This window comes from Rhamphochromis longiceps, linkage group LG16 (assembly GCF_057381845.1).
Source record: "Rhamphochromis longiceps isolate RC_006_pf linkage group LG16, R_longiceps_female_GT1.1, whole genome shotgun sequence".
NCBI classification, from domain to species: Eukaryota; Metazoa; Chordata; class Actinopteri; order Cichliformes; family Cichlidae; genus Rhamphochromis; species Rhamphochromis longiceps.
In genome coordinates, this window is record NC_140572.1 from 16,425,721 (window position 1) to 16,440,503 (window position 14,783).

Sequence of the window (14,783 nt, forward strand, 5' to 3'; positions counted from 1 at the left end):
TTATGTGCAGTGACTGGGACATTGTAGCAGGTGGGAGGGGCAGAGGCGGTTGGGGTGGGCGGGGGTGTGGGGCCAGCTGGGTGCGTGCTGTCTGAAGGAGAAAGGGTAAGAAGAAAGTGCAGGCGTGCCATTTGACTCCAGGGGCTGTCGTGTCGCAGCTGGCTGTTCCCTACACCTTCATCTGACCTCTCTCAAGTGCATGAGAGGGCAGGAGACCAGAGGAGAGGGGAAAAAAGGAAAAAGCTGTCTCCTCGCTTTTTCTGCATTGCTTATGTTTGGAAATCTTAGTCACACGGTTGTGAAAGATGGTCAGAAGGGGATATGTGCATTAGCTGTGTGATTTGCTCACCAGTGAAAGGGAATCTTTCAAATGCCAAATGTCTTTCTCGGTTTGATTTCCTTCCTTTTTGCTTTTGTCTTTCTTTCCCGCTCTGGGCTGCTTTCACTTTAGTTGGCTTCTCTGGCCTTCAGTCTCGCTCACTTGCTTTTACCCTGTGCTTCCCTCCCTTCAGGCATTCATGTCCATGTTCCAGATTCTAACACAGGAGGGCTGGATAGATGTCATGGACCAGACGCTGGTGGCTGTAGGTCATATGTGGGCTCCAGTTGTAGCCATTTACTTCATCCTCTACCATCTGTTTGCCACCCTGGTGAGGAAGAAATGATGCTGCATGAAATGTAAAGTTAATTAAATAGACTGTTGGAATTGTGTTTTAGTACATTGTAAATTGACAATAGAAATCTATATTAAAACTCTGTATTCTGTGTTTTTCTCTGTTAAAAACTAGTTAGAAGTTTAAAGTGACAAAAGGATACATGGATTTCTTTCTTTATATTTTCAATTAGAGCCATGCCCCTTCATTGTTCTCTCAACTGGCACATCTAATCACAGTTAATCAGACTTGCAGACGTAAGAAGTGCTGACATTTCAGTGTTTGGCCTTCTGATACGGGGAGCCATCAGCCAGCACAGACGCTCTCTAGATGACTCACAGCTCACTCTAGACAGATAGGATGTCTCCCGTGAGAAAACGAGCAACAAATACAATTACTGAGCGGACTCCATACTTGAAAACATCTTATTATTACTTTAATGATACAGGAAATGTTCAATGGCACTTTGTCTTATTGCATTTTAGATTCTGCTCAGTCTTTTTGTGGCTGTTATTTTGGACAATCTGGAGTTGGATGAAGACTTGAAGAAGCTCAAACAGGTAAGAAGTTTATATCAGATACAGAGGCTCGCTAGTTATGGTAATGGAAATGCTTACTGTTCAAATGAATACTTACCTCATTCCATCTCATAAGCCAAGTTCAGTGTCTGATTTTATTTATTTATTTTTTAAATATAGGATGTACTAGCCATTCTTCAAATGTTTAGATATTAATATTGCCTCATTAAGAACACAAGCCTTGCTGGCAACTATTAAAATCTTTGAAATTCAAGCTAAAAACAAGCTAAACCATCCATGGGTTTTGCAAATAATGTGAATAAAGCTGGTGTCATGACAATGCCTCGCTAAGCTTGTGTGATTTGCCTTGGCGGTCTCGTATTTACTATGGCAATGTACTGTATTGTATATCAGTGAATCGCCAACAGCTTTGTGAGGGGTATTTTCAGATTTTATGTGTTGCAGTGTTGTAGTGGAGCTACGGGATGCTGTTTTTTATACTGGCTTATTTGCAAAGCTGTCGAGTCATCTATAGTTTCCACCTTCTCTTGTTAATCTTCTTTCTGCTTATTTATTCTTCTGCTGCCATTAGATCCTTTTACACAGGAGTACAAAATTGTTATACTGATTGGGGCAGTCGGCTGATTCTTTTACCATTTGTTTTTTGAGTATGTTTAGCACTGTTGCATAAAAAGACTCTTTTTATGCAAGTTTTTCCTGTTTTATATATATATTATTATATATATTGGATGCAGTATATAGGTAGGGTGACTAACCGTCCTCTTTTTTTGCACTTGGTGACTTGTAAAAGCCTATATGACATGTTTTATTTCACCAGTCATTAACTGCACAGAGAAGACATTGTTTACATATGTTAAAGTTTTCTTTAAGCAAACAGTATTATTAAAGTTCTTCACGACTGACCCAAGTGTCCTCTCTTTTGGAAATCAAAATATGGTCACCCTCATATAGGGTAACATGAAAAAAACATTGTGTAACATTGTTCACACGCCACACTTTAACAACAGATTCTAACCTCTGCAATAGCAGTAGTTCAAAAAGTAAAAAATGGAAAACAAATGAAACAAAAACGAAATGTCACAAATTGGACTAAACAATGAAATGAATTCTACACATGTACTATATCCACAAAACTGTTGCTTCATTTTTCAGACTTTTGAATCGTCTTCTAGTTTAAAACTCAAATCATGGCTAACTTGCACCACTCCACTCCTAGTGTTCTCACCCTACGAAAAGCTTAACAGAGACATACTAAAGATTTAAGCCACTGATTATTTTTGCGTTCTCTTTGTATCCATACAAAACCTTTACACAATTGTTTAATCAACTTGAATAGCATTGTGTACACACGCGCTCATATAAACTGTGTACCAGTAGATGGCTGGCAGGTCTCAGCTTCCTTGGACAGGTTATTTCCCACAGCTGAGTGATTAGCAGAGGTGGGACCAAGTCATTGTTTTGCAAGTCTCAAGTAAGTCTCAAGTCTTTATCCTCAAGTCTCAAGTCAAGTCTCAAGTAATGTCAGGCAAGTCAGAGTCGAGTCTCAAGTCACTGGTGTAAAAGTCCGAGTCAAGTCACAAGTCTGAAACTTTGAATTTCAAGTCCTTTCGAGTCTTTAAAAAAAAAAAAAAAAAACGAAAAAATAATGTTGCAGTTATGCTAAATGTAAATATTAGACCATGTAATTTTTAAATCTGTGTTTTTCTCAACACATGACAAAATAGTGAACTTAGAAAATATACACAAATTGTGAAATTGCACCTCTTTAGAATGCAGCTCAATTAAACCTAGCTCCAAGAATAATTTTCACCGACAGTTCTGAGATAAGCTGCATGTTATTCTTGGATGCGGTTGTAGGACCAGCTTTAAAATCGCATGACAAAAATATCATACACATTAAAAAAAACTGCATCACCAACGTAGCCTGGACAACATTTGCTAGTTAGATGAAGTCAGCTATCTCATCGTAGCATATTTATATGCATATTTATAATCATACGGCTCTTGGAGTGAGTGCATACACTCGTGAAGTTTAGTAACTTCAGGTCACTGCAACAAGCCCAGGTACAGTTTACCGACGGATGGGTGCAGGACCTTGAAATGCACCGTGTAGAACGAAAGACCATCGTACGTATCATAAGTTTACCACTCTCACAAATCGTCGTCATAAATACACATTCCTTAACCGTTTATTAATAGGACCTTTGAGCTCAACGGTAATTAATTAGCAGTGGAAATAATTTCTGGTAGCATCACAGAAATGTAGCAGTGACAACAATACTGTATGCTGTAATCGTACTGGGCAATTAGTGATACAAACCTGTTTTATCCTGTGAATAAAAGTATATGTTTTTGTCAATGTACCATAATAACAGAAGCGAAACGCAATATTGTGTCAGGACAATTCACTATTTATGCACAATAAATAAAGGAGCATAGCGCGACCATTTCTGTTCAGCGCCAGACTTGCTTGTAACCTATATCACCAATTATGTTATGAAAATGACGCATTAACTACTAAAAAACACTGACCTTCGTGTAAATGCTTGGAGCAGACTAACCTGTGAGCTGGAGTGTTCTGGGACGTTATATTTGATCTTTGAATGGCTGCAATCCAGGCCATCCGTCGCGTCTTTGTTACTTCGGAAACATGGCTCGAACAATTTCTCTTCAACGACGTAATCCGATAACAACCGATCTCTTTACCCGTCGGCTTCCCGTGGCTGTCATGCAACCGGCTATTGCAGTTAATAATACAACGGCTTCTTGACATTTTTGTGTTTCTTTTTATCGCTGTGTAACTGATTTCAATTGAAAGCCTGCGTGCGCTAGTACCGCTTGCCACGAGTTCCCAGAATCCTTTGCGGTTCTACCCGTGAATGACGTCACATTTTCAATCTCTATATAATATGCATGTTAAATTTTATATTTGGGGTAAAATATCAAGTCTTTTCAAGTAAACCGGTTCAAGTCCAATTCAAGTCCCAAGTCATTGGTGTAAAAGTCCAAGTCAAGTCACAAGTCTTAGAACATTTTTTCAAGTCAAGTCTAAAGTCATAAAATTAATGACTCGAGTCTGACTCGAGTCCAAGTCATGTGACTCGAGTCCACACCTCTGGTGATTAGGTGCAGTGAGTGTAAAATTGCCTATTTTACAGGTGCTTCAATCATGGATACAGGGCTGACTATAAATAAATGATAGATGGTAATCACCCTCCCTTCATGAGACGGCTTCTGCAAACATTTGGCAAAGGCCCAACAACAGGTCCAGCATATCTAAGAAATACACATGTAGGTCATGAGGGATGAGAAACCAATCACGGTGTATGTGATGGGTAATTTTTGCCTGGTTCTTGATGAATGACTTGACTGACTATTTGACTCACTATTTATCACAGGTGTGAGTTGTATTCATGACAAGCACTTTAAAAAAAAAAGAAATTTTTTTTTTGTTTTTCAGCTCAAAAATTGTTTTGTTACTAAAAGTATTGTGATTACAGACTGGATATCAATTAATATTTAGAGTAAGAATGCGACACCAAAGCCATGTGTGTGCATGTTGTCCTCCCTGGGACATTTTTAATCCTTTCTTCTTCACAGTTGGCTGAGCACAGTGATAGATGCTGTGTTCAAATTAATTGGAAATAATGGAACAACAAATTGAAGCAGAATAAACTATTCAAAGAGTGACTTCATACAAATCGTAGAATGTTACCTTGTATATTATATGAATTTTCATATTTTTATATCAGTGTGTATGCTGAGTCTCTGCTTTAGGTAGAAAGACCCACAGTACAGGGAACACTGCATACAGTGCGTAATTAGTGGTATTATTAGCTCAATGCGAGCAGTGCTTTTACCGTAATGTTGAACAATGAGTTTTAAATTACTGAGGGGAAAATTATGCTTTCGAAGGTGGTTGGTGACATTGTTTGTCTTTCACGGCTCTGGTCACGCTCTTTGTGTTTCAGAAATATCAGTTGTAAAACCTGTCAAACATGTCAGCTCCCCTTAACCTCCATTGTGTTTAGCTTCCACCCATGAAAAATGTCAGGACCAGTGTGGTTGCAGGCAGAAAGATGGGCTAGTGGGCTAGCAGTAGCTTTATGTATGCGTATCTCTGATTTGGTGTCAAGCCTTTGGAAGAGTCACAGTTCAGTTATGCAGATTTCCCCCCCGTGTGTGTTATGCCACTGCCAGTGTTATGTACTATGTAATCTCTTTAAACCTGATGTCCACACAGGTCAAGATTTTGGTGTCAAAAGCTTTCTGTTTGTAGTCTGCTGTAATCTTAGCTCTATTGAGTAGACACATTTGAACTGGCTTTGTTTGCATGAAGATAAGAGTGAAGTTTAAATCGGAAAACCATCAGTTTTTGTCTACTGGCAAGCTAGGTTAGCTAACCTAGCAAGCTAGCTTTTTATTTATCTGCACTTGTGAAAAATCAGCGGATGGAACTGGACGTCTCAGCTCAGAATCCAAGGGATACAGCAGAAGCCCTGAAAAAATGACCGGTGTCCTCAGATGCTAAGTCAGCAGACCAGTTTGCAGAATGTTTTCTACGTGAAATCCATCATAGTCTTGTTATATACTCCTCTCTGACATTAACATGATAAATGACTCCTAATGAACATATACTGGTCTAATTTATTCCGTTTGATTTAGTGCACTGGTGTGTAGTGGTTAATGCTGTTACCTCACAGCAAGAAGGTTCCAGGTTCAGTTGAGAACAACTAGGAGTTTGCATGATCTCTTTGTAACTGTGTGGTTTTCCACTGGGAACTGTGGTTTTCTCCCAGTCCAAAGACATAATTGTTGGGTATTTTGGTGTGAGTAAACATGGTTGTCTGTCTCTTTTTTACCCCTGTCATGTGCTGGCGTCCTGTGACAGCTGGGACGGGCTTCAGCCCTCCTGTGGTTAAGAAAACAGATGGGTTGATGGATTCAAATCAGTTAAATAAGATGTCTTATTAAGATCCATGCACAGTAGTTCACAGTTCTTCTGATTATTTGCTCTGGGGAACACTGGCAGGTTACATTCTTTTCTTGAACCATTTCCTGCAGGTATTTATAATGTTATTTAGTCAGCTTAATGTTTGACTGGTCCAACTTGGAAATAAATTTTCCTGTCAGGCATATTAGGTCAGCAGTATCCTCTTTAGAACAGTTCTATAGCCTCTTAAACACATATTTTCTGAAGATCCAAGATGACGCCCCCCCCCCTTATTTGTCTTTATTCTTTTACTGAGTGTAAGGGAAACGTGAGCAGGAGTATAAAGGCACTGTGATCAAGGGGATCAAACTTTCTATGCTGTGTTATCTGATTGGTTTAATGATGCATGAGGTTTTGGCAGGTTTAACAGTCGTGAATCAGTGCATTGTAATCAGAGAGCCTGGAAGCAGGAGTATAGTTATGCTTGTATGCACACAGGCACATTCAACTATGCATGCACTGTATGCACATATAAAGAGGGATCATGGATAATCACAGACATGACAGTAAGCAGGACTGCAGCTGATTAACAAACTGGCTTATTCCTCCACACTCAAGCATCATGAGTACAAAAGTAACAGGAAAGTCTTATTGGTTCTTGAACACACACATACACAGATGTTCATCCTCCACTCATCAATGTTGATTAGGATTGTGTATTTATTGCTTGAGATGAAATTAGATGGAAATGCATAATGAAAGGAGGACCGGGACAGGAGATGACTAGACAGAAATGAAAGGAGGAAGGAGATCCCTGCCACACACACACTAGGCGCACACACTCATTCACAGCCCCCTAGGTGTGCTTTAGTACACAACTAATAGGAAACTCCCTCACAGGGTGACTGTGACTCAGGTGGTGGGGCAAGCTGTCCACTAATCACAACGTTGGCGGCACCTCCACCTGTCAAACGTCCTCAGTCAAATCACCATTCAAATCCCAATCTTTGATCAAGTGACTGACCGGGAGTGAGAACAAGGTGAAGTCATGCATGCAAGACAAGAATTATAGAGGAGGGAAATGTTTTTACTCTCTTATGTTACTCTTTTTTTGTATTAATAAGTTAATCATCATAATAATCGATTAAGGTTTAGTAATTTTGTTAACAGTGCTCATAAAACCACAGGCGGTATGCATATCTAAATTGTGAGTGAAACCTTTTCAAAAGGAGGAGGTTGCATGTTGTTGCTGCCTGCTATTGTGTTACCTTCATCTATGCTGCCATAGTTTGGTGGGCTATGTGGTGAGAGAGACTGATGGCCTGTCTTCATCCAACAAACTGTTCCTACTCGCAGAACAGTGCAGGACCAGAGGCTAGGAGCTTGAAAGGGAAGGGGGATGTTTATAGAGTGCCCGAAGATAGAGAAAGGTGTTTACCCCTAAAGGCAATGATGATGATAATAATGCATTTTTTATTTGTGCAAGGTATGAATTGTCAGTAGTGAAAAATCAGTTTCTTATTGCACACACACACTGATTTTTGCATATCTGTTTGTTTGGGTGAAGCTGAATATTCTAGCAACCAAACAGGTCCTCAGGCCTGGTAGATGAGTCATGAGGAACATATTTGCAAAATACTTAAAGGGGACAAGAAGAAAGTCAGAAAAGCTGAAAGCTATGCTGCCTTACAATTTGCAGTCGGTTAACAAATACAAACAAACTGACATTTGAATCCTATGCAGTCTTTTCCTTCTGTTCTTTGACACTTTCTCTCTGGCTTTTAAATTATTTTATAGTTTTATGTGGAAAGGGCAGAGGACAGGTAAAGGCATTGAGATTGTCTTTTTGTCCATCAGTGTTGGCAAGCTTATTTTAAACAGCTGCAGGTATATCCCATATAGTGCAGCTGTTGATCAGAATTCCTTAAAGAGCAACATTTGCACTATATAGAACAGAATATAAGCTTTTTTTTCCAGTGCCTTTACCTGTCACAAGACATGTAAGTGTACTATGTGAGCATTAACTCATTTGCAATAAAAGATAAATTTATAAGGGAACTTGACCAGCAGCATTATTGATATTGTAATAATATCATTGTCGCTTTTCCCACAATAAGTGTGTCTTGAAAATCTGATGTTGTGACATAACAGTTGGGTATGAATGAGGTAGAGAATGATTAATTACTATTGTACAACGGTGACAGGAGCATGCTGTATCATTGTTGCAATAGTGATCCTTTAATTACTTTAACATGTCTTTATATAAATTCTGAGAAAAAACAAAGGCTACTCTACATTTGTGTGAATATGATGTAGCTTGTTTGGACATGTCAGTTCTGTCTTCTCTTATATCTGTGCTGGAACCTCCATATTTTGTTAAATGTTTAACATTAAAAATCTTTTTTTTCAGAAGAATTTCGTTTAACCAGAAGCGTTGAAAAGTTTTATTGTTTTATTACCTCCCACTAGAGATTTCATTATTTATGAATTAAAGTAAAAGCCTGTCCTCAATCTTCTTGATTTATTTTTTTTTTTTTTAACTCTTTATTTTGTACTTTTTCCTTTGTATTACATACGGACAAGACAATAATAATAATAACACAACAACAAATACACAAAAAAAAAAAAAAAAAAAAAAAAAAAAAAAAAAACCACGAGAGGTCCCGCCCTATAAGGCTGACTGAGACTTATAAATTATCCATTTTGTCCACTGTTTTCGGTGTTTATCAGATTTCAGTCTCAGAGTGTAAGTCATTTTTTCCATTGTATATATGTCCTCGATTACGTCCATCCAGTCTTCCAGTTTTAAAGGATCGCTTTTCAGCCAATTTTTTGTTATCACCTTTTTGCTTGACAACAACATAATCTTAAACAAATACCAGTCCTCCTTTTTTACATTTTCCCATATTCCAAAATACATTACTCGTGCCTCACACAGTACTTCATACCCCAGCACCTTCGTCATTGTTGCCGCGATTCTTTCCCAATATGATTTAATATATTTACACTTCCAAAACACATGTGAGTGATTGGCGTTCCAGTCTCCACATAATCTCCAGCATTGTTGGGGTGTTTTCAACTGCTTGCTTTTGATATACGGAGTAATAAAAAACCTAATCACATTTTTCCAGCCATATTCTCTCCATCGTCTAGAGCTAGTGGAGTTATGCTGTGTGAGACATAAGGATCGCCAATCATCCTCTGACAACTCAATTTGTAGTTCCGATTCCCACTTTTGTTTAATATATAATGTTTCATTCCTATTCGAATTTTGTAGGCCATCATATAATTTCGACAGAATTCCTGATGGAAGATTTTTATATGCACCTGTTATTGTTCCTATTATACGATTTCTTTCTCTCGAGAGCTTCTTTCTAATTTCTGTATTGTAAAAGTGTCTTAATTGAAAGTACCTAAATAAATCTGGTTTATCCAATCCGAATTGTTTCTGTAGATTCTCAAAAGATTTAAATGTTGTCCCATCTATTAATGTACACATTGCTGTAATTCCTTTATTGACCCATCTTAAAAATGTGCTATCCCATTGTCCACTTTGGAATTTTCGAGAGTATGCAGGCCAAATCAGCAATTTACAATCTTCTGTAATTCTATATTTCTTCATTATTGTCCACCAGAGTTTAATAGTAAATTCAATGATGAGATTTTTGTTCGTGGGCTGGGTAGTTTCTTCTCCCAATCTTGCTAGTGGATGACATGATAGGCAATAAAGCCTGTCCTCAATCTTCTTGATTTAATGGACCAAGGACTTATTTGGGGATCTAGCAGAGGGGGAGAAAGGCGAGGAAAACAGAGGGAGCGGAGAAGAAAAGAGCATATCCCCTTAGAGAATCCCAAAACAATGTTTTCTTATCTTTTCAATGTCACTTTCAGTTATCTATTAAAAACACTCCCATTTTCTGAAACTAGCATCAGCACACACAATAAAACACAGGCACATGCACATTTTTTTAAAAGAAAGAAGTCTTTATCGAAATGTAATTTTAAGTGATTTTTTTTTCATGTTTATTATGTTTGCTTTGGGCTGTCGTCGCACATTCATGGCAAGAGTTTCCAACATGTAGGCATACAGAATATCTGACAGTATTTTCATACTTTTGGATCTAAAAAGGAAAGACTATAATAGGGGAAAAAACAAGAGGCTACGTGAGACCAAGAAAGGCAAGCATGGGGATACAAAACAAAAATTAGCTTCAACATACCCCCTTAACCCATTAATCTTTTTTAAGCCCAAAGCAACATAGCTGAACGTGATACAGTTTTGGACTTTCAGACAATGGCACCTGCAGTTGTTTTGAGTATCAGGGGTAGCTATTAGAGGTTTATGGGCTGTGTGGCTTTACAGCAACTCCGCAGTATGCCTCATTACCCAACTAATGTGAAGAAAGAGGGTGACCCTGCTTACTCGCTCTCTGATCTCCTTCCACTGGGTATTGCAGCTTTAGGCTCACAGGCCTGGGGAAGACTTTGAGGAATGTGGAATGCAAATAGGTTGTTTCCAATTACAATGACCGTGCGTGTTTTTGAATTTTTCAGCATTTTAATATTGGCATATATCATGGCTAAAATTGTTGAGCTGGCACAAATTCATAAAAAGAGAGCGACACACACTGCAGATGTGCCGAATGATGGATTGCACAGCAAGTAAAGCTGTGTTATTATTACGAAAATGTGCCGTCTGGGGTCACGCACGCACACATCCTCACGCGTACACAGCTGTTGTCTGGTGGGGCTGGTGAAAGGCAGGCTGAATGGTAAAATGCAGATGATTTTATGCACTCCCACAGGCATTTGACGGATGTGTGTGGGCCGCAGTTTGGTAGGCGGCTGTTCATGAGTTCCTCATTGTTTGGCCACTCGCAAATATTATCGGTGTTTGCGTGAGCTAGATTCGCTTTACAGGACTGAGAGTTCAGAAGGATTGTCCACTGCGAATATTAATACTGTAGACACTAACCTGCTTGAGTCATTCTTCTAATTCACAGATCCATTTGTCCTTCTGCTAAATGGGATTTTTATCCGAATGGAGCTGTTCTTGCAGCTGTAAAATGAAGCTATCATGAAAAGTTGGGGTGTTCACCTGCAGATGGATAAAAGTATTACTATTGGATAACAAGGTGAACTTCATCTTTATACAGGGCTTTGCTTCTTTCTACCAGCAAAGAAAGAAAAGCAGTTGATTTTTCCCTCTGAATTCTCTCAATCTTCAATACTCTCTGGCTCTGGCTATTTCAATCCTGACTTCTTCATGCTCTCCCTGAACTACGGCTATGACTGAATTGGGTTTAATGCTTAATGCTAATGGTCAGTATTAGTTTTTTTCACCCCTCTCAGCCATGGTCAAGAGAGCTGTGGAAATCCCAGATGGAAAGTTCCCTAGCTCAGCGGAGCCTGAAATTGGCTTGAATGAAGGGGGAAGCAGTGGCAGGTCACCTGAATGGGTCTCAAGGCAAAGCACATTAGTCTTGGCTCCATTGTAACTGCGCCATGCATTAAATCTCATCAGTGGCAGGGAAAGCAGTAGTTTTGATTTATCAGCCGTTAACTATGGCACAAAAAGAAATTCCTTTTTTTCCCACGTGCATATGTGCACATAGACATACAAGTGGAATATAAATATCCCACATTTGTCACGTGCACACACGTACTTTTAGTGCTTATTCCTTAAGGCGTATATAACAAAGCACATAGGGCAGCGAATGCAAGCTGTCACTTATAATGCTGTTTTAGTGTTCAGGAAAATATTTATCCCTTTCACTGTTGCTCCAACACGTTCACTGTGCACGGTGCAGTTAGCTAATGTCATGTGTTGTTGCTTTGAAGAGTCCTTGTTCGATCAGAGCGTGAGACTTAACCAAGCCCATATGGAAAAGAAATAGTAAAAACATACATGATTTACTCATGAAAGTGGCCACTTTCTCATTACTTTCATATATTTTTTTAGTAAGTATATAAAACATACAAGTTTCATTATATAATTTTTCAAGGGATCTTATATGTGCTTTCACTCCTGTATGCTTTTCATACAAGTTTCATACAAGACAGATAAAAACTTTATAAGATTTATATATATCTTTTCCATATGGGAGTGTAAAGTTGTGAGATGTTAAAGTAAAACAAAACAAAGAGCTGCAAACTGGATAACAATGCAGAGCTGGGGATAAATCTCAGTGCAGTCATACGTTTGTTTATTGCAGTCACAGTAATAATTTGATCAATGTTTAAAACAAAACTATTTATTCTAGTGCCTTAAAGCTTGTAAAGCCTTAAACTAAGTACTAGATATGTTCATAATACTTGATTGTACCAGTTTGGCCAGGGTTCTTTTCTTCTTTTTTAAATCTTTGCCTTGATAGCAACAGTATTGATACATTATTACAGTACGGTGAAAACCTGACAAAGAGGCACTTTCATTTTCAGGAACACATAAAATCAGTAAATCTGCAGAGAATAGATTTTGTGTGAAAGCAATCTCTTCTTCCTCATTCTTGTTTACTTTATTGATTTTACAGACAGAAGACCTGCTGCGTTAGCATTAGTTGGTGATCTATGGCAGCTTATGAGTGTAACTACACATACAGGCGAAGCTTTCACAGAGAAGATTTCCACAGTGTTAGAAGTCGAGGAAACTATGCATTGCACTACACTCGCCACCCCAAACAGCAATCTGTGGCACAGTGGACTCTGATCAACGTTCCATTGATAAATTTAAATGTAAATTCGATGCATGTGAGTATGAATAAGTGTGTCTAGCTCACACGACAGTGAAGGTTTTTGGTTTTTTTGGGGGGGTTTTTTCTTACAAGAGGATGAAAAAATTAGAGGTCAGTGAGGGAAGGAATAAATGGAATCTGAACCTGAAACTGAGATCGTGAAATTTAATGCTAACTTTTTTTTTAATATCTTTCAAGAAACCCAAGGATGATTTATAAAAGAGTATAAATATTTAAACAAATATATAAATATACAAAAAACAAAAGGCTAGAGGTTGAAGGCTTAGTTGTAGAGATGACTTTTGATGAGTTTATTGAAGGACTCCATTGACGGGGCATTGCAAAGCTCTTTTGGGAGAAAGTTCCAGAGGGTGGGAGCTGCCACACTGAAGGCTCTGTCCCATGGCTGGGGATCTTAGCATCTGAGACTTTGTGTATGGGTGGAGCAGGTCACACAGGTACTGAGGGACCCGGGCTTTAAGGGATTTGTAAGTGAGAAGAAGGAACTTGTAAGGATGATCTTATATAAAGAAACACTGAGACTTTGAGTTTGATAGAAAAGAACAAGTTCTGTAAAGGATAGAGGGAAATCTTTGCTTTGTTGCATTGTTGTAGCAGATAAGGGTGTAGGGGTTTGTTGAAGGTGCACATCTCACTGAGTTGGCCCAATTGATTAGTACCCTTGGGAGCCAGGAGGTCCATATTAATGATGTGTGTGTGTGTGTGCGTGTGTGTGTGTTTCAAGTTTCAGTAAAAGAACTGCAGCACTGAAAATAAGCTCACGATTGTGCTCAAAAATTTTTTTTTCCTATTCTGTGCTCTTGCAGCAAACACAGCACGCAGTTCTTTTAAATAATGACTTGTTTTACATCTTGAAATCCATTTGTCTTTTTTTTTTAAATCATCAATTAAGTTTTGTGTCGTTATTTTTGCCGGCTTCCATCTGTTGGCTTGTCTCTTTTACCTTTTTTTAGTCTCAGTCTCTCTTTCTGCCCTGTGTCTATCTTGGGAGTCAGTATAGACAGAAAGCCTAGGCAAGAGAACGCTGGTGCATAATTCCATCTTCACAGTATGCCACACACCCACTCAGGGTAAAGGAGAAGCTCCAACATTTTAGTCTGCTAAAAACAAAAAGAGGAAGTGGATAGGCAGATTTCCATCCCTTCCTTTCTCAGGTTTCTCTGTTCTCTGGCTGTTATCCCTCAGATCCGAGAGGCTGTTCCAGTCATTTGGTCGCTCACAGTCAGACAGCTGCTGACAGAAATACCTATACGGGGAACAGAACGCAGGGACGTTTTTATCAGCAGACAGACAGTCACACAACGCCACGACTGACAGAAATATTCACAGAGCCCAGTCAATATATTTCACAGCAGTTACCTTCTTCGAATGATAAGCTCCAGTTCCCCTCGTAGGCCTAATCTGCAATGCATCAGGGATTATCTCCATGCACCCATACAGAGAATACCTGCAAGAGAATTTCAGTCAGCCCCCCCAATATGTAATTAATGGAAATAATTGGTTTTAGTCCCTTTGTCATCTTTTGATTTCACCAGTCTGCGCTGCATTGCTTAAGCCCGCACACATGCACATTATTCTGTCATTATTGTTTCTTTTCTCCATTAACCCCTCCAGAGTAATCTTTCTTTTTTTTTTATCTTCTGTTGCCTTCTCCCTTCTTTTCTGAAAAGTAAGTGGGATCTCATCCTAAACGTGGTTGTCTGTACTGTATGTGTTGTGAGTGTTGTAGGTAAGTGTGTTGCTGCCATCATCTGGCAGAAATATAAAGCTGCACCCTCAAAGCCGTTACCTCTGGATATCCCACACATAACCTCACACCTTCTGCTTATGAATAGCAATGAAAACCTGCAGATCTCAAGATCAAAAACCTTCATACAACCCGAACTCAGTCTAACCGTTCCCGTTT

The 14,783-nt window shown here is 38.9% G+C and overlaps 1 protein-coding gene across 2 annotated transcripts in view; it reads left to right on the forward strand.

Moving 5' to 3' along the window:
• nalcn (sodium leak channel, non-selective) overlaps positions 1 to 14,783 on the forward strand; it is a 71,324-nt gene that overhangs the window by 39,727 nt on the left and 16,814 nt on the right. For both annotated transcript variants that reach the window (XM_085384922.1, XM_085384923.1), the window contains exons 16-17: positions 513 to 650; positions 1,139 to 1,213. In XM_085384922.1, coding sequence (XP_085241048.1) covers positions 513 to 650; positions 1,139 to 1,213 — 213 coding nt within the window. The remainder of the gene's footprint in view (positions 1 to 512; positions 651 to 1,138; positions 1,214 to 14,783) is intronic.